This window comes from Gopherus flavomarginatus, assembly GCF_025201925.1.
Source record: "Gopherus flavomarginatus isolate rGopFla2 chromosome 13 unlocalized genomic scaffold, rGopFla2.mat.asm SUPER_13_unloc_2, whole genome shotgun sequence".
In the NCBI taxonomy this organism is placed as follows: domain Eukaryota; kingdom Metazoa; phylum Chordata; order Testudines; family Testudinidae; genus Gopherus; species Gopherus flavomarginatus.
In genome coordinates, this window is record NW_026114610.1 from 1,513,208 (window position 1) to 1,535,341 (window position 22,134).

At 52.4% G+C, this 22,134-nt stretch overlaps 1 protein-coding gene and 2 non-coding genes across 3 annotated transcripts in view; all 3 read right to left on the minus strand.

The window, feature by feature from the left end:
• Positions 1-7,541: 7,541 nt before the first annotated feature.
• TRNAE-UUC (transfer RNA glutamic acid (anticodon UUC)) lies at positions 7,542-7,613 on the minus strand. Its single transcript has one exon. It is a non-coding gene; the product is annotated as a tRNA-Glu (tRNA).
• A 1,170-nt stretch (positions 7,614-8,783) lies between these two features.
• Positions 8,784-22,134, minus strand: part of LOC127041343 (zinc finger protein 551-like) — an 804,136-nt gene continuing 790,785 nt past the window's right edge. Inside the window, exon 7 of the mRNA XM_050935584.1 lies at positions 8,784-8,881. Coding sequence (XP_050791541.1) covers positions 8,844-8,881 — 38 coding nt within the window. The 3' untranslated portion in view covers positions 8,784-8,843. The remainder of the gene's footprint in view (positions 8,882-22,134) is intronic.
• TRNAS-AGA (transfer RNA serine (anticodon AGA)) lies at positions 11,454-11,538 on the minus strand. The gene has a single exon. It is a non-coding gene; the product is annotated as a tRNA-Ser (tRNA).

Sequence of the window (22,134 nt, forward strand, 5' to 3'; positions counted from 1 at the left end):
GCAGCCTTTGCTCTGCACATGCTGGCCGTGCACAAATGGAAATACTTTAAAGCGCCTGTCAGTAAGTTCTGGGGACAGTTGCTCACCTTCAGCAGAAACTCCCTAAAATTGGCCTATCACACCCAGTGGTACATTGACCTCTGTTCAGATTGAGCCAAAGGAGGGGGGGAGGCTCGCTGCTGTGGCTGCCGCTGCTGTGAGGGCAGCCACTGTTGCAGATGAAGCCATCCTGCAAGCACCTTCCACCTAGCCACCCACTGAAAAACCTGTAGGGTGTAAGGTGGGAATAGAAGAACACTTGGGGGGGAGCTTCCTAACCTTTTAATCAGCAGGTAAGTATGCCCAGTGGTCTGTGATGGGATGTTAGATGGGATGGGATCTGAGTTACTATAGAGAATTCTTTCCTGGGTGCTGGCTGGTGAGTCTTGCCCACTTACTCAGGGTTTAGCTGATCGCCATATTTGGGGTCAGGAAGGAATTTTCCTCCAGGGCAGGTTGGCAGAGGCCCTGGAGGTTTTTCATCTTCCTCTGCAGCATAGGGCATGAGTCACTTTCTGGAGGATTCTCTGCAGCTTGAGGTCTTCAAACCACAATTTGAGGACTTCAATAACTCAGACACAGGTTAGGGGTTTGTTATAGATGTGGATGGGTGAGATTCTGTGGCCTGCATTATGCAGGAGGTCAGACTAGATTATCATAATGGTCCCTTCTGACCTTAAAGTCTATGAGTCTATGAGTCTACTCCTCCCACTTCTGCCACCATCCGCCATCCCATACCCTGTGCTGCATCCGGTGGGGTAAAAAAAAATACGGCCATATCGGAAGAGTCAGCTGGGTTCTTTGCGGTTGCCCCCAAAATTTATCTCGGGCCTGAACTGCCCTCCAGCTCAGCCACCACTGAAAATTGAAAAAACAAAAAAGTAGAGCCGTACAAGGCTTCAAAGCACACCAGACCCAATCCCCCTTCTAATACAGCAGAAAATCCACACTTCTCCTGACTAGGTAGGGACATCCTATTGCCCCACAAGAGGTGGAAGGCCATCGTGTTCGGTCTCAGCAGCACTCGTGGAGCAGGGGGAAACACATGGCTGAGGAAATTCCCCACAGATGGGTCTTGAGCATCACAACCTTGTAGGTAATGACATGATCCACTTACGCCACCGACCAAACCATTCCTCACAGGCCTGCAACCATTTCTCCCAGTTCGCATTTCCCACCACGTTCCCAACCGAATGCTAGAAGGCCCAGCCTTCAACCTGCCCACTCTTGCAGCCCTCCTCTTCCGCTCTAACTGATAGGGGGCAGTATTGGGCCTCCCTCCCTTAGGCCCTTCAGCATTCCTAGGGACACCAACACCGCCCAAGTGACTTTGGGCCAGTAGGTCAACCAGCAGTGCTGCCTCCTAAGCCAGGCTGCAGCTCAGCTTCAGGACTCAGAGGAAATGGAGCTCGCATCACTACCTACAGGACTCCAGGCACGGCCAGGCTTCTGGATCAAACATCCCCTCTTGCGCTCAAGTCACAACAGCTAGTGGGGAAAAGACAGGCTTTCATGGCCTTTCAGAAAGCAAGATATAGTCTTGGAAGACCCAGCAGGGTTTGTGGCGCAGCAATTGTCCTCAGATCCCACCAAGACTTCAACTCAGATTGCAGGATTCAAAGTCCGGAGTGCTGGCCCTTACACCATGGGACCAGTAGGGAACCCCCAGATCTCTGCTGAGTTCTGGCGTGGATGAGCCCATACAGGGAGCCCTGCATTTACTCACCAAGTTGTCATGCAGCAGTTTGCTGCAGCTCCCAGAGGCCTTTCTTAATCCAGACTGAGAGGCCATTGGGCATGTGAGGAAGTTGCCTCTTCACTCCCAGGCAGTACATGGCCCTTCCTAGGAAAGGCCAAGTCCTGGGGAAAAAAGGTGACGTCAAATAACATCCTGGAGAGATGCCTTCTTTCATGTTGAGGGGAATGGTTCCCTCTTCATCTGAGCAGGGACTTGAAATCTGGACCCTTAGATTAAAAGCCTGACACACTACCAACTGAGCTAGCCAGGCTCACATGTGAAAGAAACACATTTAGTACACAAGAGAAACTAGTCATGAAAATGAAGACAAAACAATACAGAAAACCTGCTAATCTCGCTCTCTTAGCAGTCCTAGCCCCAGCCTGCTCCTCCATCCGGTGCCCTGAGGCTTTATTCTTTTTTTAGTTAAATATCAAATCCAGGAGAAAACACAGTTATACAAAAGCAAAACGAGATCACAAACAGAAATGTCATTGGAAATACAAAAATAAAAAAGGAAAATGCAATTCCCATCACTTTAGCATATCTAGGCCATTCCTGTATCGAGAGGACCTGCTAAGGTCCCTGTGTGCTTACGAGAAACCTGGAGGAACTCATACCACAGCCTGAACATGAAACTCAACTGCTCCCAGGTGCCGCAGTAAAACCCTTTCCCTGCTGTGACGTTGCACTCCATAGGATTTTATGAAAATATGCTAATGAGTGTGAATATAATGTAACTGGAATATGCTCCATGCAAAAGGTCTCTTGTAAGGTATTATTACAAAGCTTATAATCTACTGTGTGTGTTCATCCTATTTGTATGAACTGATCATTTTTGGATCTGAAACTAGAAATATGAACTATAACTCTGAGGTCCTGTTGTAATGATGCAAAGTGTGGGCCATTAATAGTGGTTTGGACTCTTGATGGCTCCCATTAACCAGGACAATAGACTGCAGATGGCTCTGTCCTGCACCATCTGTGAGTCAGGCCAGGAAGAATGAAGGCTTGGGGTCTCCCAGGACATGTGACCATGTTACCTGGTACAGGAATCCATCTTAAACCTGGGGCTCTTCCCCAGGAGACAGACGAAAGATTCCTGCCTTGTACTAAAGCTGTATAAGGGAGTGGAACAGAAGAAAGGTGGTTGCAGTCATGAGAAATCCTCTAGCTATCACCTGAGCTGGAACAAGGACTATACCTGGTGAAAAGATTGGGCCCAGACAAGAAATAAGTCTAGTCTGTGAAAGAAGCTTATTGGAAGATCTCTGAGGGTGAGATTTGATCTGTATTGAGTTTCACGCTGTATTAGGCTTGGACTTGCATGTTTTTGTTTTATTTTGCTCTATGGAGAATACAAGCTCCATAAAGAAGGAAAAGTTAATGCCTTAGAAAAATCTGTGTGTGTGTTAGATGGGTGGGAGGGTGTCTAGAAACCACTCTCCTCTAGTTTCTTTACTCTGATTTCCTGTAGAAAATCTGAACCAGAGAACAACCCGTTGCCTTCTCTAAGGCTTGAATGCAGGACTTTCAGATTATGAGACTGATGTGCTGCCAATTGCGCTAAGAAGGCTTGGAAAAGTCCCTTCCAACCCTAGAAATCTGTGATTCCAAAAGCTTTAGGCTCAGTGCACATAGGACCCTGCTACAGCAGTGACTGGGGCACGGAAGGAGCCAGGGATGTGCTGGAAGAAGGGAGCTCAGGTGACCAGAGACTTTTCCTGGCAGCTTTCACAGCAGCAAATAAATCAATTCATGCTGCCAGAGGACAATCTACTGGAACTAATGGCAGCACAGGGGGGATGTTTCCAAGCTGTGCACCTACTGCCACATTTTAGAACTTACTCTCCTTTTCCTAGCAGGGCACTTTCCATGGGAATTAAGCAAAGTAAGTTGGGGAAACTACACAAGGAATAGAAACCAGGGCTCCAGATGAGGGTTGAATTCATAACCCCAGCAGTATCCCCCTCTGCACTAACCTGATCCAACAGTGCAGGTGCTTCTTAGACAAAGTTGGGAAGCAGGCAGTTATCGGTCTTTGTGGGTCACACCTTTGCCTTGGCGATTGTCAGGCTGATGCATCAAACCTAACTCAAGATGCGGCTTTTCAGCCATGAGACTCCAGTACATTTTAACAGGAAGAAAAACTCCTCTATTCTGGTTTAGCCCCATTTGACTCCTTCTGCCCATCTTCTCCCCTCAGCCTCCAGTCTCTTTCCTTCCCCATTGGGGCCATGCAGAGAGGAGCCCCACTCAGTCTCTGTCACAGAGTCTGTATCCCATAAAGGGAGGAAGGGATCTCTCTAAAACACTGATATCGGGGAGGGGAGGGGTGTCTGTGATTAGGGGGAGAAAGGATGGAGAATTAACAGTGGGGCCCAGAGAGATTCTCCCAGATTGGAGGGATCCCCTGCTGCCCCCCATCAGCCAGCTGTGGGAAGAACAACTTGGGATTGCTTGGGGAAGCCACCTTTAAAAACACAAGTGTAACATGCTAGTTACATTTTAATAAGACCAAAGCCTCCTCAAACCCAGGGTCACTATCACTGGAATGATTTTGTCCTGATATTTTACAGGCTGCAGATACAAAGTGAGTCAAATTACAGTTTCCGTTTGGAGTCAGTGGACACACAAGGATCTGGAGGCTTTTAATTCCTTAGGTTCTGCTGCCATTTCATTTCTGTCCTGTTCAAAGATTTATTGTTGTGTAAAGAAACGTTAGGTCCTTGGGAGTGTCCCCCTGGTCCCGCCTGCTGCCCCCTGGGCAATTTAAAAGGTCCCGGGGACCCCTGCCACCACCAGCAGCAACACAAGGGAACTAAAGCGACATCCTGCCCACCCTTGCTCCATGTGGCACACCACTCCCGGAAGCGGCTGGTACGTCCCTGCGGCACTTGGGGTGGGGGGGGTCTCCACGTGCTGCCCCCACCCCAAGTGCCAACTCTGCCAACTGTGGCAATGGGAGCTGCAAGGGTGGAGTCTGTGGACAGCCATGCTCAGAGATGCCCCCGGCCCTCCTGCTTAGGGGCTACTGCCAGAGGGAGTGCAGGTTGCTTTTGGGAGATGTCCGAGGTAAATGCTGCACCCCTCATCCGCTCCTGCACCCCCAACCCCAAGCCAGACCCCACACCAACACTCAAACTCCCTCCAAGAGCCTGCCACCTGCACACCCTCCCGCAGCACAACCCCCTGACTGACCCCAGACCTTGCACCCAAACTCTTTCCCAGACTCCAACCCCTCTCTCTCCCACACCCAAACTCCCTCCCAGAGCCTTAGGCAGGGGTGTGTGTGGGGTGCAGCAGGACTTGGTCCCGTTCTGGGCACCACCAAAAATTATACAAACCTGCCGCCCCTGTCCAGTCCAACCTTCTGCTGATGCATCGCAGCCCACACCCGTGCAGGATTTGAAGCTTCCATTGCTTAAATTCCAGGACACTGAGGGATTTCAGCTCCACTTTGCCCACAGGGAACCTTCACCTCACTCCCAACCAGGTTCTTGTCCATGGGATCACTGTTAGGGGGGCTGGCTCCCTCGGTGTCTTTTCTCTCTCTACGACAGGCCAGGGTGCAATAATTGGGGCATCTGAGCACCCAGGGCCTTCTGTGGGGCTGCCATTCCCCTTCCCCTTCTGTGGTCTCATCTGTCATTGACTCCAGCCTTTTTTCTATCCATCGTCAGCACCATCCCAAGCAAGCTGCACTCACCTCAAAAAGACATAAAGTCCTGTGGCACCTTATAGACTAACAGACGTATTGGAGCATAAGCTTTCATGGGTGAATACCTGCTTCATCGGATGCATGTGGCAGAAATTTGCAGGGGCAGGTATAAATATGCAGGTAAGAATCAGTCTAGAGATAAGGAGGTTAGTTCAATCAGGGAGGATGAGGCCCTCTTCTAGCAGCTGAGGTGTGAAAGCCAAGGAAGGAGAAATTGCTTTTGTAGTTGGCTAGCCAGGCACAGAATTCCCACTCCATTCATCTGATGAAGTGGGGATTCACCCCTCAAAGCTCATGCTCCTGTACGTCTGTTAGTCTATAAGGTGCCACAGGACTCTCGCTTTTTACAAATCCTGGCTAACGCAGCTACCCCTGTGATACTCAAAATGACAGTGTCCCCTGTTGGGTGTACATCACTGACCTCTCTCCTCTCTGAGCACTGACTGCCCCTCTGATTCCTTGCCTCTCAGTCTGTGCAGATGGGACCTTTCCCTCCAGTGCTGGAGGATTCGCCCTTCTCATCTACCCTTGTCCCAAGCAGCACAGCGAGAGGGAATCTTAAATGTACCAAGGTGACTTCAGAGCAGAAACTCCCCAGACCTTCCATGCAATTGGCACTTGCCCCTCACTGAGCAGGACTGAAAGTGGTGCAGGGAGACTGGTGGGCCACATCCCCTCTGGGCATGAGCAAAGAGCAGGGTGAAAAAATGAACCTGGAGATTGAACCCAGGGCCTCATACATGCAAAGTATGTGCTCTACCACTGAGCTATATCCCCAGATGGGCTGTGTTTGCTATGGGTTATACTCAGAGCCCTCCTGTTCTCAGTGCATCCAGTGACCTATAAGCTTGACGAGAAGCCCATTCCCCGCTCTGAGGACCAGGCCTGCTCTCCTGGAGGTTACTTGTTCATAGGGGTCACTTTTCAGCAGGGCCAGATTCTATGTGTGGGGCAGAGAGAGTTTGTGCCCTGGACTCAGGGTGCAGAGATACACTCAGCCCTCTCCCCTGCATTGGGTGGGGGGGGTGCTGCAATCCCTGCTGCAAGGTCATGTTGGGGGATGCTGTGAGCAGCTCAACACCTCACCCTGGCAGCAGAAGTGGGGTGGGGAGTTCTAGCTGTTTCCACCTGCCTGAAAAGTCCAGCTTTCCCCAGCACATTCACTGTGGTGCAATTGGGTCACTGTTTCCATGGCTGAACAACAAAGAATCACTCCCAGTTTCCCTTCTATCTGCAGCAGGATTAGCCTGTATCAGTGGTTAATGAGGTGGATCTAGTTGTAGATTGTTATTCATTCCCCACCTTGACAATTCACACAGTCCCTTTCCTACTCAAATCCCCAGCACCTCAGTGATCCTGGTAGCAGGGGTTGGGGCCTGAGACTTTGAGGGTCCTTTTTACCCTCCACCTGGAGTGAACTCAGCTTTTCCACCATCCCAGACAATTCATGAAATAACAACAGGGGCATAAAGAAAGAGGGGAGGGAAAATCTCACAGCCAGGGCTGGATGTGTAAAGGGCCCCAACTCATCCATTGTTTCCATGGAATTTGGCCCCCTGCTTTGCACAAAGGACGGAGAAAGATCTTGCTGCTGCTGTGGCTGTGCAAGGAAAATTGTGCTTCTGTAGGAAAAAGAGGATGGAAATGGCCCCATGATGGGACAATATCCTCAGGATTAAGACCTAAGGACTCAGGCTGAGAACTGATTTAACTCCACTCATCTGGGATTTAACAAATTGTCTTCCATGGAGCAGGGCCAGTTCCAGTGTTTTCGCCACCCCAAGCAGAAAAAAAAAATAAAAAAGCTGCAATCAGCGGCAGCTCTACCTCTGCCACTTTTGGCAGTGAGTCTTTCCCTCCAAGAGGGACTGAGAGGACCCAACAGCCACAGAAGCCTCCCCATTCCATGGGCCATCCCGAGTGCCTGGAGCCATCCCTGCCATGGAGACACTGGGAAGATGGGGGAATCAGGAAACAGCCACAGATTTATTTACATTGCAAGGGAAGAATAACTGAAGCTTTTTTTTAAAAATGAACTAATTTTTTCCTGACTGGGAATTGAACCCAGGCCTTGGCAGTGAAAGTGCCAAATCCTAACCACTAGACCACCAGGGAGCTAAGACCATTGTTTTTTTTCTCACTTATGCTACACTTTCTTAGGCTACTTTCTATCCACTTTCTGACAGTGCTCCATTGTCCACTCCCTGAGGGGTTAAGAACAGAGAGTACAGGAACCCCTGTACTCAGGGTCACCACATCAGCCCAGCACAAGCCACTGAAATAAACTCTAAGGATGCTTCCTCCAGCAGGATCACAGAGCCTGCAAAAAAAACCCAGGAGGAACAATCCTCCTCTGTCTTCATTTACCCCATCGCAACCCTCTCAGCAGCCGACTCTTGCAGGAAGGACACTCAGATGATAGGAGCTCTGGCATAGAGACCAAAGGAGGGGTGTTGCTTCCTCTCACTGTGAGCTGATCACAGTTTGACTCCGTGTAACAGGGCTCTGAACTTTGCCATCTCATGTGTTCTGAGAGCAGAGCTCCCTGGACCCTTCTGCTGAGAGCATGGTGATTGCACAACAGCTGCAAGGCCTTTTTCCCTCTCCTTGGCTTCCCCAGACTTTCCCCACAAATGGTTCTATCAGGTGCTGAAAGGATCTAAGGACCTGCAGGTTTCCCTCACCCATCTCTTAAAGCAAACAGTGATTCCCTTCTCTGACACTCCTGGGGCTGGGCTTCTTTTGAGTTTTTCCCAAGGGGGGGCCTGATTCCCTGTGAAAATGTGTGTGGCACCAACTTTTCTGCCCCCTCTCTGGGAACCGAGAATCTTTTTCAGACTCTCCCCCTAGATGAGTCCAACAGCACCTCCCCTTGGTGGGAGAATCCTAAATTCCGACCTCCCGCCCTGGTTGCTCTGACCAGCTGATGGCGGCAGCATGCTAAATCAACCCCAGCTCTCTGGTCTAGAAAGCAGCATCTAACCAGCCTTGTGACAGCTCTGGTTTGCTCGCTGGAGACATAACAAACCAGGAAAGAAGGCAAATGTAAGACAGGGAACCTCAGCTCACAAATAAAAACCTTCAGGGCACCTTCTACACTGCGTCTGGGCAGTTGACTGACTTTAAATCTAGCTAGCTCTGTTGGAAGAGCATGATGCTCTTAATCCCACCATCATAGATCCAAGCCCCATGGTGGGTGGTAGCGACAGCCCTTAGATGTCACTCTTCTGCTAATAGTCACAGATCAAAATGAAACAAACTCTCTATGCTCTTTGGCAGGTCATGTTTCTTCTTCTCTCTGAGCTTCAGTAAAACATGAAGAGAGAACAAACTGACATTTGCATCCTATGTTAAGAGAGTATTTTCTCCTCTTCCATTGTACCCTAGGCAAGAAGAGAGGATAGTAACCATTTAACAGATGATTGCAGAGGGAAAAGTTTGGTCTTTATAAATAGGATAATGATCAATTGGTCTCCATGTCCACTGATGGTAGGACAAGAAGTAATGGGCTTAATCTGCAGCCAGCAAGATTCACGTTAGATGTTGGGAACAGCTTTCTAACTCTGAGGGTAGTTAAGCTCTGGAATAGGCTCCCAAGGGTGTCTGTGGAGTCACTGTCCTAGGAGGTTTTTACGAACAGGTTGAACAAACCTCTGTCAAGGATACTCTGCATATACTTGGTCCCCTAGACAACCTGCTCTGGCTCTGGTTCCCTCCTTCTGCTCCCTGCCTGGGCAGACTGCTGGGGGCACTTGATCCCACATGCCCCCAATGCATCGTCTCTGCCTGGCCCTGCCTCAGCAGAGAGGACTGGATTTCATGACCTCTCCAGGGCCCTTGCAGCCGTACAGCTCTATAATTCGATGCCATCGCAATACAATATAAACAACAACAAAAGTGGAAACATCACAATCTAACATCTAACAATTCAGCGTGAGCTGACATTCCACAGCACAAAGTGACAACACGTAGGAGTGCAAAGCCCGACAATTCAGCACCATGCAAATGAATGCCCCATGGGGCAAAATGACGCACTGCAAAAGAGCTCAGCTCAAACCAGTGCAACACAAGCCAGTGCAAAAACCATACAACACGAAACAATGTGTCAGAGTGCAAAGAGACATTGTGCAAAACAGCTCAGTGTGGGACAACACAGCACAAACCCACACAACAGAATCATATAGAAAGGTAGGGCAGGGAGGGACCCTGAGAGTCAGGACCAAGTCTCCCTAGGCCACCCCAACAGGTGTTTGAAAAACAGGGAAACAAAGGGCACCATGTACATATGTTTTTTGGATGAGTCAAGAAAATGGAGTAGCATTGTCCCCCTCGGGTAGCCCCTGTTCAATTCCAGATCAGAAAACAAAACTCTTCTGCAAGAATATCCAAAAAATGTTGTGTTTCACTTCACTTCATAAGTACAGTTGTGTGGCAATTAAATGATGAGCCTAATGTTTCATAAAAGTGTGGGAAATACGGATGTATTTGAGAAAATGGCTTGGAATGAAGGAAGACAAAAAATTGATGGGTCGAGAGAACAGGCCCTGTTTCCCCCTGGTTTGGAGCTTCTCTCACAGCCACTGGAATAGAAAAGCTAAGCAAATGGTGTTCTATTGTTCCAAAGGAGATTGAAGTGAGGCCATTTTCTCCAGATAGAATTAAATTGTAATGTCAGGAGTGGGATGTGAAACCACGTCTCCATGCAGAGACCAGAACACCCAAGGGACTGGAAGAAAAAGAGTCTTATAACTAGCACTTTAGACCAGTCCACCATCCTGATACTACAAAGAATATGACTTATCAATCCTAGTTTTCATTAATAGTTGATGAACTCTTTAGGGAGGTCAAGATGGCACATTTCTTTCAACTCCTAGAGGCCTTCTACAGCACAGCTGATTTTTAGACACATTCACCTGGACCTAAAGTTACATGTTTCCTGGAGAGCCATGAGTTCTGAAGTGTTGGAATCTCCCTGCTCACGTTTTAAGTGAACAAAAGATGGGTGCTGGCATTCTGAGACAGTAATGGTGAATCTCAAAATCCTGCCCTGGGGGCCAGAGAGTTAAGCAACCAGCCTCTACCAGGATAGCATCCTATCTGGGAACAACTCACTGGTCAATAGCTGGGGCGTGAAATTCTCATTTCTTTGTTGTTCTATCACTGTAGTCCCCACTTTGCTATTGCTTGTCTGTATAATCTCTATCTGGTGCTGTGATTGTTTCAGCCTGCTGTATAATTAATTTGTTAGGTGTAAAGCAATTAAGGCAGTGGGGTATAATTGGTTAGATAATCATGTTACAATATGTTAGGATTGGTTAGTTACATTTCAGTAAAATGATTGGTTAAGATAGAGCTAAGCAGAACTCAAGTTTTACTATATAGTCTGCAGTCAATCAGGAAGTAAGGGGGGGAATGCGAATGGGAATTGCGGTAGGGGAATTGGAATTATGTTTTGCTAAGGGGGAGAATAGGAACAGGGAAGGGGAACAGGGACACAGGCAGGCCTCTGTGGTGTCAGAGCTGGGAAGGGGGATGCTGAGGAAGGAAACTGGAATCATTTCTTGCTGGAAGTTTACCCCAATAAACATTGAATTGTTTGCACCTTTGAGCTTCGTGCATTGCTGCTCTCTGGTCACGTGAGAAGGACCAGGGAATGGGAGGTTGATGGGATAAACCCTCTAACAAGTACGTCTTTCAGGGTGTGAAAAACCCTAGGACCAGTATAATTAAGCGGACCTAAGCCATGGTTAGATAGTGCTAAATGAAAGGAAAGATTGTTCTGTCAATGCAGCTATTACAGGGATGGAAAACCCCTCTTCTCACTGTAGCAACTGTCTACTCCACAGTGCTACAGCAGTATTTTAAGTATAGACAGCCTCAGAGTGACACCAAATTTGGCTCCATGGATGCTCAGGCACTAAGACAACAACAACACCAACAACACACTAATGCTTCTGTAGTTGACAGGATTGGAACCTGCATGGGGAAACCTCCCCAATGGATTTCTAGTCCATCACCTTAACCACTCAGCCACAACTACTTGATGTGCAGTTGCTTCACTACACAATATTTCTGTTCTCACAGAATTGTCACTTCAAATTGCTCAGACCAGCTCCCCCAGCACACTCACGGCTGTGCATTAGTGTGTGTCCATGGTGACAGGGAGCAGCGGGGGCTGGATGGGTCAGAGGTGGGGGGGGGCAGTCAGCGGACAGGCAGCAATTGGATAGTAATGTGAGTCCCAGGGGTTTGTCAGGGGACAGGTAGGGGGTGGGGTCCTGGGGGGAAGTTGATGGGGTCTCAGGAGGGTGCAGTTGGGGAAAAGGAGAAGGGAGGCTTAGAAAGGGGGTGGGGTTCCAAGGGGCAGTTAGGGGCAGGGGTCCTGGGAGGGGGCAATCAGGGGACAAGGACCAGTGGTGCTTAGATAGGGGGTGGGGTCCTGGGGGGCAGTTAGGGGCAAGGCTCCCAGGAGGGGGTGATCAGGGGACAGGGAGCAGGGGGATTGGATGGGTTGGGGTTTCTGTGGGGGGGCAGTCGGAGGGAGTGGATGGGGGCAGGGTGGGGCTTCCCTCCCCCTGGGGTGTCCCTGTTTTTTGAATGTTAAAATATGGTCTTCCTGCCATTCACAGTGCAACTCTCCACTCACAGCACGCTGCCGCATGAGGTCCCCCTCCTTCCTTTCCAGTTGGTAGTGGCCAAGGGAATGCTGGGAAATGTAGTTCTTTCCCTGCTCCAGGGCTGGCTCTATAGGCAGGGAGCTAACCAAGGAACTACAGCTCCCAGAGCCCCCTGTTGGTTCTCAGCTCCCATGCTGCCCTTGCAAATGGGCTGCCCCAAGCAGGTGCTTTGCTGGTGCCTGGAGCCGCCCTAGGGGGTGACGCTCCGGCTCCCCAGCGGCAGGGCAGCCTGAACTGCAGTCCAGCCTGGGCACCTCAGGCTGCCGTGAGCGACATCCTGCTACTGAAGCCAGAACTGCAGGGTCAGTTCCAGCTCAGCCTGAAAGCCTCAGCTGACAGGGACCATCTTGGTTCAGGGCTGGCTCCTGGCTTTTTGCCTGCCCCCCCTCCAAAAAAAGGGGGGGCAGGGGCTGGAGTGCTGCCACCAAGCACATGCTTGGAGCACTGGTGCCTGATCTCAGCACTGGAAACGGAATCTAGGAGTCCTGGCTCCCAGCTTCCCTTCCTCTAACCACTAGACCCTACTCCCCCCCCTTTTGGGGAGCCAGGATTCCTGGGTTCTAGCCCCATCTCTGGGAGCCGAGGGGGTCTAGTGGTTAGAGCAGGAGGAGCCAAGACTCCTGGGTTCTACTCTCAGAGCTGCTGTGTGACCCTGGACCTCTGTTTCTCCTCCCACTTTTTGGATATGGAGCCTGTAAACTCTCTGGGGCATGGCCTATCTCTCGCTGTGTCTGGGCAGCGCCTGGCCCAACGGGGCCCTGATCTCAGCTGGGGCAGGGACTGTCTCTGTGTCTGTGCAGCCCCTGGCACAACAGGGGTTTGAGTCTGCCCTGCTCTCTGTAGGTGCTGCTATTGTACAGATAAATAGTCATGATACTAAAAGGCGTGCCAGTGCGTGAGTGCACCACCATTGCCATGCAAGGGGAAAGCCGGTACAGATTACTGGGGCCCGGTGGTCCAGAAGAGGGACCAGGGCCTGGCTTCCCTGGCTTCATTGCCCCGTTTAGCTGGTCCACTCTTGCTGGGGAGTCTGAAAATTTTTTTCATTGGGGCCCGAACCTGCTTTCAGCAGCCCTGAGGGTATGGCAGGACTTGCCCCCCTTCACAGAGCATGGGGGTGTCAATAGGCACCTATGCATGGTCCCCCCAAGCAGGGCCAGGATGGAAATAGGGGGCCTGTGCCCCCCAACATGGAGAATCTGGGGTGCAACCTTGCTTAACGGGTCAGTCTGTCCTTTCTCTGACTGTCCCATTCCAGCTTCAACTAGCGCTTGTGTTTCATTCATTCTTTTTCATTCATTTCCTTCTCTAGCTTGCATGTTCTCACTTTCTTTTTCCCCCTCTATCTTTCATGCTCTTCCTTTCTTTCCTTCTTTTTCTATGTTTTTCTCTCCCTTTATTTCTTTCTCTGCCTTCCATGTTCTTTTCGCTCTCGCTCTCTCCCTGGTTATTTTTTTCACTCGCTCTTTTTCCTCGCTCCCTTCCAAGCCAAGCAGGTTCTCCTTGCACACACATTGTGACAGGTTTTCCTCCTGATCACTGAGTGTATTAAGCACGTTTCAGGGGGGGTTTGGCATGCCAGGCAGCAGGGAGCAGGTTGACCGGGTGTCTTTGTGGCTGTCTGCTGGCCACGCATAAGCATGGTCCTTCCCAGGGCCGGCTTTAGGCCGATTCGACCGATTCCGGGGAATCAGGCCCCGCACCTAAGAGGGCCCCACACCTTAGGCACCTTTTTAATTTTTTTTTAACTTACCCCGGTCCCCGGCTGCGGTCTGCTCCGGGGTCTTCCATGGTCCCGCTCCTTTGAGCGAAGTGCCGGCGGGAGCGCGGCACGGCCCCGCTCTCCCAGCTAAAGCTCCAGCCAGGGCGGCGGGGCTTGCCGCACTCCAGCTGGGGCTCCAGCCGGGAGAGCGGGGCAGCGGGGCTTTGCCGCGCTCCGGCCGGAGTGCGGCAAGCCTGGTGGCTCCGGCTGGAGCTATGGGCCCTTTAAATAGCCCCCGGAGCCTGAGGCAGTGAGGGGCTCCAGGGGCTTTTTAAAGGCCCCGGAGCTCCAGCTGCCTTTGCCACCCCGGTCCTTTAAATAGCCGCCGGAGCCCCGCCACCCCCATGCATTCCCCAGCGCTCCCGTGGCTATTTAAAAGGTCCAAGGTGGGGTAGAAGGGGGTTTGGGGGCTACTTAAAGGGCTGGGGTTCCAGCTGCCTCTGCTGCACCCCCTGACCTGCCCACAGTAGTCTGGCCCCCCCTGCCTGCAGCCAGCTCTGCACACAGCCAGCCCCTGCCTCACACCCCTGCAGCCCTGCCCAAAGCCAGCCAGCCCACCACACACTGCTGTCTGCACCAGCCCTGCACACCCTGCCCAGCCCACACCCTCTGCCCTGTCTCCAGTCAACCCCTGCTGCACCCCACTGCCTGAAGCCAGCCAGTTCCACACTCCGCTGTCTCCAGACCTGCAAACCCCTGCTGCACCCCCCTGCGACCCTGCCTGAAGCCAGCCCGCCCCACACCCCCTGTCTCCAACCAGCCCCACACCCCTTGCCCTGCCTGCAGCCAGACCCTACCTCCAGTCAGCCCCTGCCCTGCCTCCAGCCAGCCCCATGTCCACTGCTGCTCTGCAGTTTCCAGGGCAGTAACCCTGCACACCTGCTTCAATGAGGGGGGCAGGGAGCAGCTGGGACCAACACGTGCACACCCCCAGGGAGTGGCGGGGACCCACACATGTGAAATGGCGGTCATTAATAGCCAAACAACAGCATATATGATGCAATGTATATAATATATAATTTTATTATTCATATAGTTATGGACAGTAAATCATACATGAAAGAAATGAAAGGCTTTTTTTTCCACTTTTTTTTTTAAGTCATCCCTGCCAGGGCCCCTCCAAAAATGTTCAAATTGGGCCCCGCACTTCCTAAAGCCGGCCCTCGTCCTTCCCTCCTCTTGCCCCTCCCTCAGTTGCTCTGCAGCTTTTAAGCCTTCCCTTGGAGCTGTCAGCACCAGCTGCTGCTGCTTTAGGTGCCCAGAGCAGAAAAGGTGTGTTGGGCTCCAGCCTGGGACTCTTCCTCCATCCTGCCTAGCCCTGACTATCAAGCCTGGCTCTGACACTCCTTCCTTCAAGTGCCATGTGGACAAGAGGCAACATGTGGCTGCAAGCAAAATGGCCAAACTTGTGGGCATCAGACAAAGCTGCAAGAATCCCAAGCATCTGGTCAAACCACAGGACTGCAGGTATCAGCAACCAGAGTAGCAAGTTCTAGAGTCCCAACCCATTGTGGCCCTCACAACTAGGCTCTAGAGGGCAAGTCACCCAGCAAGAGGAGAAAGATTTGCTCTTGCGCAGCTAGAAACAGGGAAGTTAAGCACTGTGAGCTCTAGGGGTTTGTCATAACATCCCACTGAGATTTGAACTCAGAATGCAGGATTCAGAGTCCAGAGTGCTGCCCGTTACACCATGGTACCAGCTTGTGCTGCTGTCTCTGCACATCGGTGACCCTCACGGGGCCAGCTCATGTAAGGGACTGTTGGCCCCTTACTAAAGCGCAGTGGGTTTTTGGTTGGCTAGTTCCCAGTACCAACAGAAGGGGGAAGGATCAATAGGAAATCAGGACCCTAAGACTGACAGTCCCCAGGGGCAATGGGGAGAGGCCAAAGCTCCAAAGTTAGCCCGACTGACAGGCCAGGCAGTGTAATGAGGGAGTCACCAGGGCAGGGGATCCCATCATCTGTGTGAGCTGGAACTACCTGGGCCAGAGTGAGACCCAGCTAAGGAGAAAGCAGGAGCCCGAGAAGAGGCGGGGAGAAGAGCTGCGCCAGCCAGGGAGAACCAGAGCAGATCCATGCTAGGAACTGAGCCAGAGCAGCATGAGCCACAGAAGCTGCCCAGGGAGCAGATCTATGCTGGGAGAAGAGCTGCAGCAAGCAGAGCCAGAGAGGCCAGAGGAGCAGCCCAGGGAGATGGAGGCAGAGCCGCAGCAGCACTGGGGCTGGAGGTGGGTGCAGTGAGCAGCTTGGGAGAGTGAGAGGGACCCTGGGCAGAAGGCCCAGCACAAGGAGATGCCACCAATCAAGAGGCCTTGCAGGCCAGACCTTCGGGGTTGGGGGGATCATATCCCCTACATGGGGGCTGACACTGGGAACAAGGGTCCTGTCACCTAGAGCATGTGGCCACTGCCAGAGCAAGTGTCCGGCCCGTGGTGTCCCTGCAGCACAGCCAGGGCCTGGGAAGGAGGCCTGGGACATGTGAGGGAGAGACTGTGACCTGCCCTGACACTCCAGAGACGCTGGTTGTGATCTCCCTGTAGCCCTTTTCAAGTGAGCACGACAAGATTCCTGGGCCCAGCCTTGTTGGGGTTACGAGGACTCTGCCACACATGAGAGTAGAACGAGCGTCCTTGGGGTCAGGCAGGCCTCTGGTAAGGGGGTGGGGACTCAGATCCTCTCTCTGGCCAATTGCACCAGGGTCATGTATAAACCAGGGAAGTTCCCCACAATAGCCGGACCTGAACCCTCTGTACACTTGCCCTCTGTACTCTTTGCTTCTCTGTCTCCCCTTCATCTCTGCTGGTCTCCCTCTGAGCTTTCTCAACACCTGGCCCCACAGCATTTCCTGCCAGCCAGAGACTGCATGTTCCAGGCCTGTTCCTGTGGATGTGGCCTCTCTCCTGATTTCTCAGGAAAGGAAGCTTTCCAGGAAATGGCCATGGATTCTGGGAATCCGCATGTGGCTGGTGGACAGCACCAGGAATCTTTTGGCTCCTGGCACACAAGGCCACTTAAAAGCTGAGTTTTTAGACAGGGGCTTGAACCCTGGATCTTAAGATTAAAAGCCTGATGTTTTACCAACTGAACTAGTTGAGACCATTTTCCCCATTCACCACAAGAGCAAGCAGGTAGGCAAAGAGAGGCAAAAAAAGTCCCAGGAACCTCTCCTCTTTTTCTGCATGTCCGCTGCCTGTCAGCAGGATTCCTCCTCCTCCTTCCTTCTGTGCCTCAGTGTGACTAAATCTCCACACGTAGACAGCTGGTCCATCCGCTGCACCCCAATCCCCCCATGCCTGAGCCTCCCTCCCAAAGCCCTGCACCTGGCTCCATAGAATTAAATCTCATGTGTTGCTGGGAACTCGACTTCTTGTGCCCACAGAGTCTCGGCCCCCCTCAGTAGATGACCTGAGAAACACAATGTCCGATTTTTCCAAAGAAGGGCTTGGAGGGGTTTCTTTGTGTGTTACCATGTGGCCTAATGGCTAAGGTGTCTGAGTGTGGATTAGAAGATTGAGAGTTTGAGTCCCTTGGTGGTTGTGTTTCTGCAGTTTTACCATTGTGCTGAAAGTTCTGCTCCCTTTAGGGCTGGAACCTCTTCTTGGCCGCTCAGGCCAATGCTCTGGCTTCAGCTAGAGCCCCAGAAAGGAGTTAGGGGGTGGGCATCACAAAGGCTGGGACATGAGACCCAGGTGCTTCCAGTCTAGCCTTTGCCCTTCCTGATTTGCCAGAGAAAATGGGCGGCTGCCCAGGCTAGTGTGTGCGCCTGTCCCTGTGCTGGAGGCTACTTGCTACATAGCGTCTTCGGAGCCTGGGTGTTTCTCTGCTTCTCGCCAGCTGGGGAAAAGCCTCTTGGTGTAAAATATCCTGCCCCACTGTAAAAGTGAGCACCTTGAGTGGGACCAGTCAGAGGCCCCACCATGGGTGCTGACCCTGCTTTCCTACCAACTTGTGATGTTATCCACAGAGCATCAGCAGCTGCCCTGCGTGCTGGTGACCTTCAGTGGGTGTTTGCCATGGCAGGGAGCAGCCTGGCTGGGTGATTTTGCGCCTGTCTGAAGGTCACACCTAGGCATGGTCCTGCCCTCCTCTAGCTCTGACCTCAGTTGCTCTGTGGCTTTTAAGCCTTCCCTTGGAGCCGTCAGCACCAGCTGCCTCTGCTCTAGGTGCCCAGAGGAGGAGAGGTGTGTGGGGTCACTTTTACAGATGCCCCTTCCCTGCACAGAGGAGCTTCCATCCCCAGTCCCTGCCTGTCACTGCCCAGCAGCCCTCTGGCACCATTTCTGCTGGCTACCCTGCCTCACTTTCTTCCTGCCATGTTGGGAAAGACAGTTCTCATTATTAAAGGTCAGGTGGGCCAACTAGGGGCAGAAACCTGTTCTATGTTTTCCTACTGCAGAGCCCAAGCTCAGGAACTCACCTTGGGTTCAGGCACTGCTGTGCTCCCAGAATACAAGCCACCCCTGCACAAAGAGGGATGACAGGGCCTGCCAAAGCCCAGGAACCAGGGACCTGTAGATCTTCAGTCTAACACTCTGTAATAGTCAGTGCTTCCCTTCAGGGCTGGCCCTAGAAGGGATTGGGACAAATCCCCCCCTTTCCTTCTCAGGTTCTGTCCCCACCCCGTCCCATCTCATCCCTTCCTGCACCTTCCTGCCCCATTCCTCTCCCACCCCACCTCTTTTCTTCCCCTCCCCACCCAGCGCTCCTGCACCCCACTGAACAGCTGATCACTGGCAAGTGGGAGGCACTGAAAGGGAAGAGGAGGAGCTTGTCAACAAGGCCTGTAGTGTGTGTGTGGGTGGGGGGAGGTGGCTGTCAGTGGGTGCTGAGCACCTATTTTTTCTCTGTTGGTTCTGCAGCCCCATAGCTCCCGTGGAGTTGCTGACTTGGCTTCTTTCGCACTCTAGAGAGAGGAGCAGAACCAGGGCTATGGCTGATCTATGGGGCATCAGGTGAGTGGCAGAGGCATCAGGTGCTGAGAGTTTGCCTGACCCCTCAGGGACACAGTGTGAGGTGGTTTCCCAGGGATCTCTGTGAAAGGAGCAGAACAGGATTTACTTGGGGTGGGGAGAGAATTGAGAGTGTCTCAGGGGGTTGTACAGAGTTGTTGCCCGGGTGAGAGACTGGCTAAAACACAGGCCATGCTGTGAGCAGGATTCACACCTGCACAGGAGAACCCTATTGGATTTCAACTCCCACATCTTAACCACTCGGCCATCAGAGCTGGTAGTGAAAAAAATATGCCCCAATGCCAGAGAAACTGGTAAAGAATCACAATGGCCAGGTGTGAAGTCATCTGAACTACAGAATTCCCACCGCAAACCTGGCTCCCAAAGCACGGGGGGGATTTGGGGTTTGTTCTCTTTGCTTAGCCATGTGCAGTCGCACAGAGAGCGCGTTTAAAAGTCTCCCCTCCCACAGAGTGGGAATGGGAAATGATTCTCAACTTGAAGCCTGATGTAGGGTGACCAGACGTCCCGATTTTATCGGGACTGTCCTGATATTTGCTTGTTTGTCCCACGTCCCGACCGATCGGGACCCTGGACAAACAAATAACTTTGTCCTCTTCTCCGGCACACAGGCATAGTCTGGAGGGATACTTGCCCCCCACAACTCCGCCCCCTCATTCCCCCATTAGATCCCTCCCCAAATCCCGGCACTGGCCCTGCCCCCAGCCCCATCCCCTCACTGCCCCATTGGATCCCTCCCCAAATCCTCGCCCTGGCCCTGCCTCTTCCCCAAGCACACGGCATTCTTCCTCCCTCCCAGGTTTGCACACAGGCCATGGCCATGGCCAGGAGCGCAGGGTGGAAGCTTCTCTAGCCCTGCAGCCTGCGGGGCAGCGCAGTGGGGCTAGGGGCAGCACGGAGCAGGCAGGACCCAGGTGGGCGGGGGGCAGAGACACAAGTGGCGTGGACACGCTCCTGCCAGGAGCTGCCTGGTTCACTCCTTGCCCGGGAGCTGCAGGAGGAGCCCGGATCATGGCTCGGCTGCAGAGCTCGGAGCCCAGGTTGGGCCCAGGAGTGAGGGGATGGGGAAGCTGGGGATGTAGTGGGAGTTGGAGCAGAGAGTTGGTTGGAGATGGGGCTGTGCCACTGCCGCTTGGCGGCGGGGGGGCCCTCCAGCTTTTATTTTTGCTCCGCCCTCCGTGTCTTGATATTTAATCTTTGACATCTGGTCACCCTAGCCTGATATGAAGGAGGATGTCTGGACCAAGGGGCCAGGGACTGGCCTTTACTAGAGAAACCACTGTCAAGTTTAAGCCATTTAGGGCAAGTCAGCAAATAAGAACAACCTCAGGTATCAGTAACTGCTACAGGTTGCAAATTCCTACATGTAGCAGTTTCTGGCACTACACCTGCACAGCTCTGCTCCCCGGCTCTTCTCGGGCTCCTGCTCTCTCCTTAGCTCTGCCCCACTCTCACCCAGGCAGTTCCAGCTCACATGGAGGATGGGACCCCCTGGCCTGGTGACTCCCCCATTGCACTGCCTGGCCTGTCAGTCCGGCTAACTTAGAGCTTTGGCCTCTCCCCATTGTCCCTGGGGACTGTCAGTCTCAGGGTCCTGATTTCCCATTGATCCTTCCCCCTTCTATTGGTGCTGGGAACTAGCCAACCAACCCCACCCCCACACACACTAAGTTTTAGTAAAGGGCCAAGAGCCCCCTTACACAAGCCAGCCCCATGAGGGTCACCGATGTGCAGAGAAGGCAGCACAAGCTGGTCCCATGGTGTAATGGGCAGCGCTCAGGACTCTGAATCCTGTAATCTGAGTTCAGATCTCAGTGTGACCTTGTGTTGGCTTGTGGTCATAGGGAGCAGGTTATATACATTTGCGGTGCTCGGGCTCCAGGAAAATTCAGGGCTGGGGGCCCTGCTCCAACAATATTTGGAAATGAGTCTTTTCCCCTAGCCCTGCCTGGATTGGGCCCTGGCCTCTCCCTGCATGTCGCCCCCTGCCATGCTGTGTCCCTGCCTGACAAAAAGCAGCGTGCGCCTGTCCCCTGCCTACTCCTGCTGCTGGAATAGAGGGATATTGGGCAGAAGTGATGTTTGCTGTTCCAGGGTCCTAGTACCCACCCTCCAGTAATGGCAAGGCAGGCTGCCCTGAGCTCCCTCATCCCTCTGCACCCTGATCCTCTGTCCCAGTCCTGAGCCCTCTCCTGCATCATGAATCCCTCATCCTCAGCCCCTCAGCTCTGCACTCCCTCCTATCCCCAAGCCCCCTCCCAGAGCCTTAGGCAGGTGGGGGTGGAGTTTGGGGGGCAGAGTTGGGGGGCGGGTTCTGGACACCACCAAAATTTCTACAAACTTGCCACCCATGCTTGTGGTAAAGTCCCAGAGCTCAACTTCCCTGTCTCAAGCTGTGTAAGAGTGAATCTTTCCCCTCCTGCTGGGTGACTCACACCTCCTTGAGCCATGTCTTTGGCTGGGATGGCCACAATGGGTTAGGGCTCTAGAACTTGCTACCCTGATAGTTGGGATTCTTGCTGCTGCACCTGATATTCACAAGCTTGGCCCTTTTGCTTCCTACCACACTTTTCCTCTGGCCCACATGGTGCTTGAAGAAAGGAGTTCCAGGGCTGGGATTAATAGTCAGGGCTTGGCAGGAGGGAGGAAGAGTCCCAGGCTGGAGCCCCACACACCTTCCCTCCTCCGGGCACCTAGAGCAGAGGCAGCCCAGCTCTGTCCACTGGATACATCGGCAGAGTAGGTGAGTTCATGTAAATACAGTCTGGTCCCAAAGCCTCCTCCCAACCCTGGTCATCAGTAGCTGCCAGGGGAGAGCTCATTCACACCTCGCTTACAAATCATCATTTGAAATTCCAAGGTTGGCCAACACTGCCGAAGCCAATGCACCAACATTGTCAGCAAACACAACAGCTGGGTCAGGAAACCCGCTTTGTCCAGACTTTCCAAACCTATTTTACTTTCTCAGGTACAAGTAGTTTTCATACGTTGTATCTGTTTTTAAAGTGTGTGTTAACGTTTCAATTTCCATTCAAATTTGCAACTAATGACAACATTGGCAGCGCTGCATGTAACTACCTGACCACTGAGGGAGGGGGTGTTGGGGAAATTCGGGGAAGGGGGTGCACAGCCCCCTGGCTGGGGGGCATATAGAGAATGCCCAGTTTCACTGAACTGAGTCTCCTACTGCAGCACCTCAGTTGGTTACATCAGAGAGGAGCTGCAGT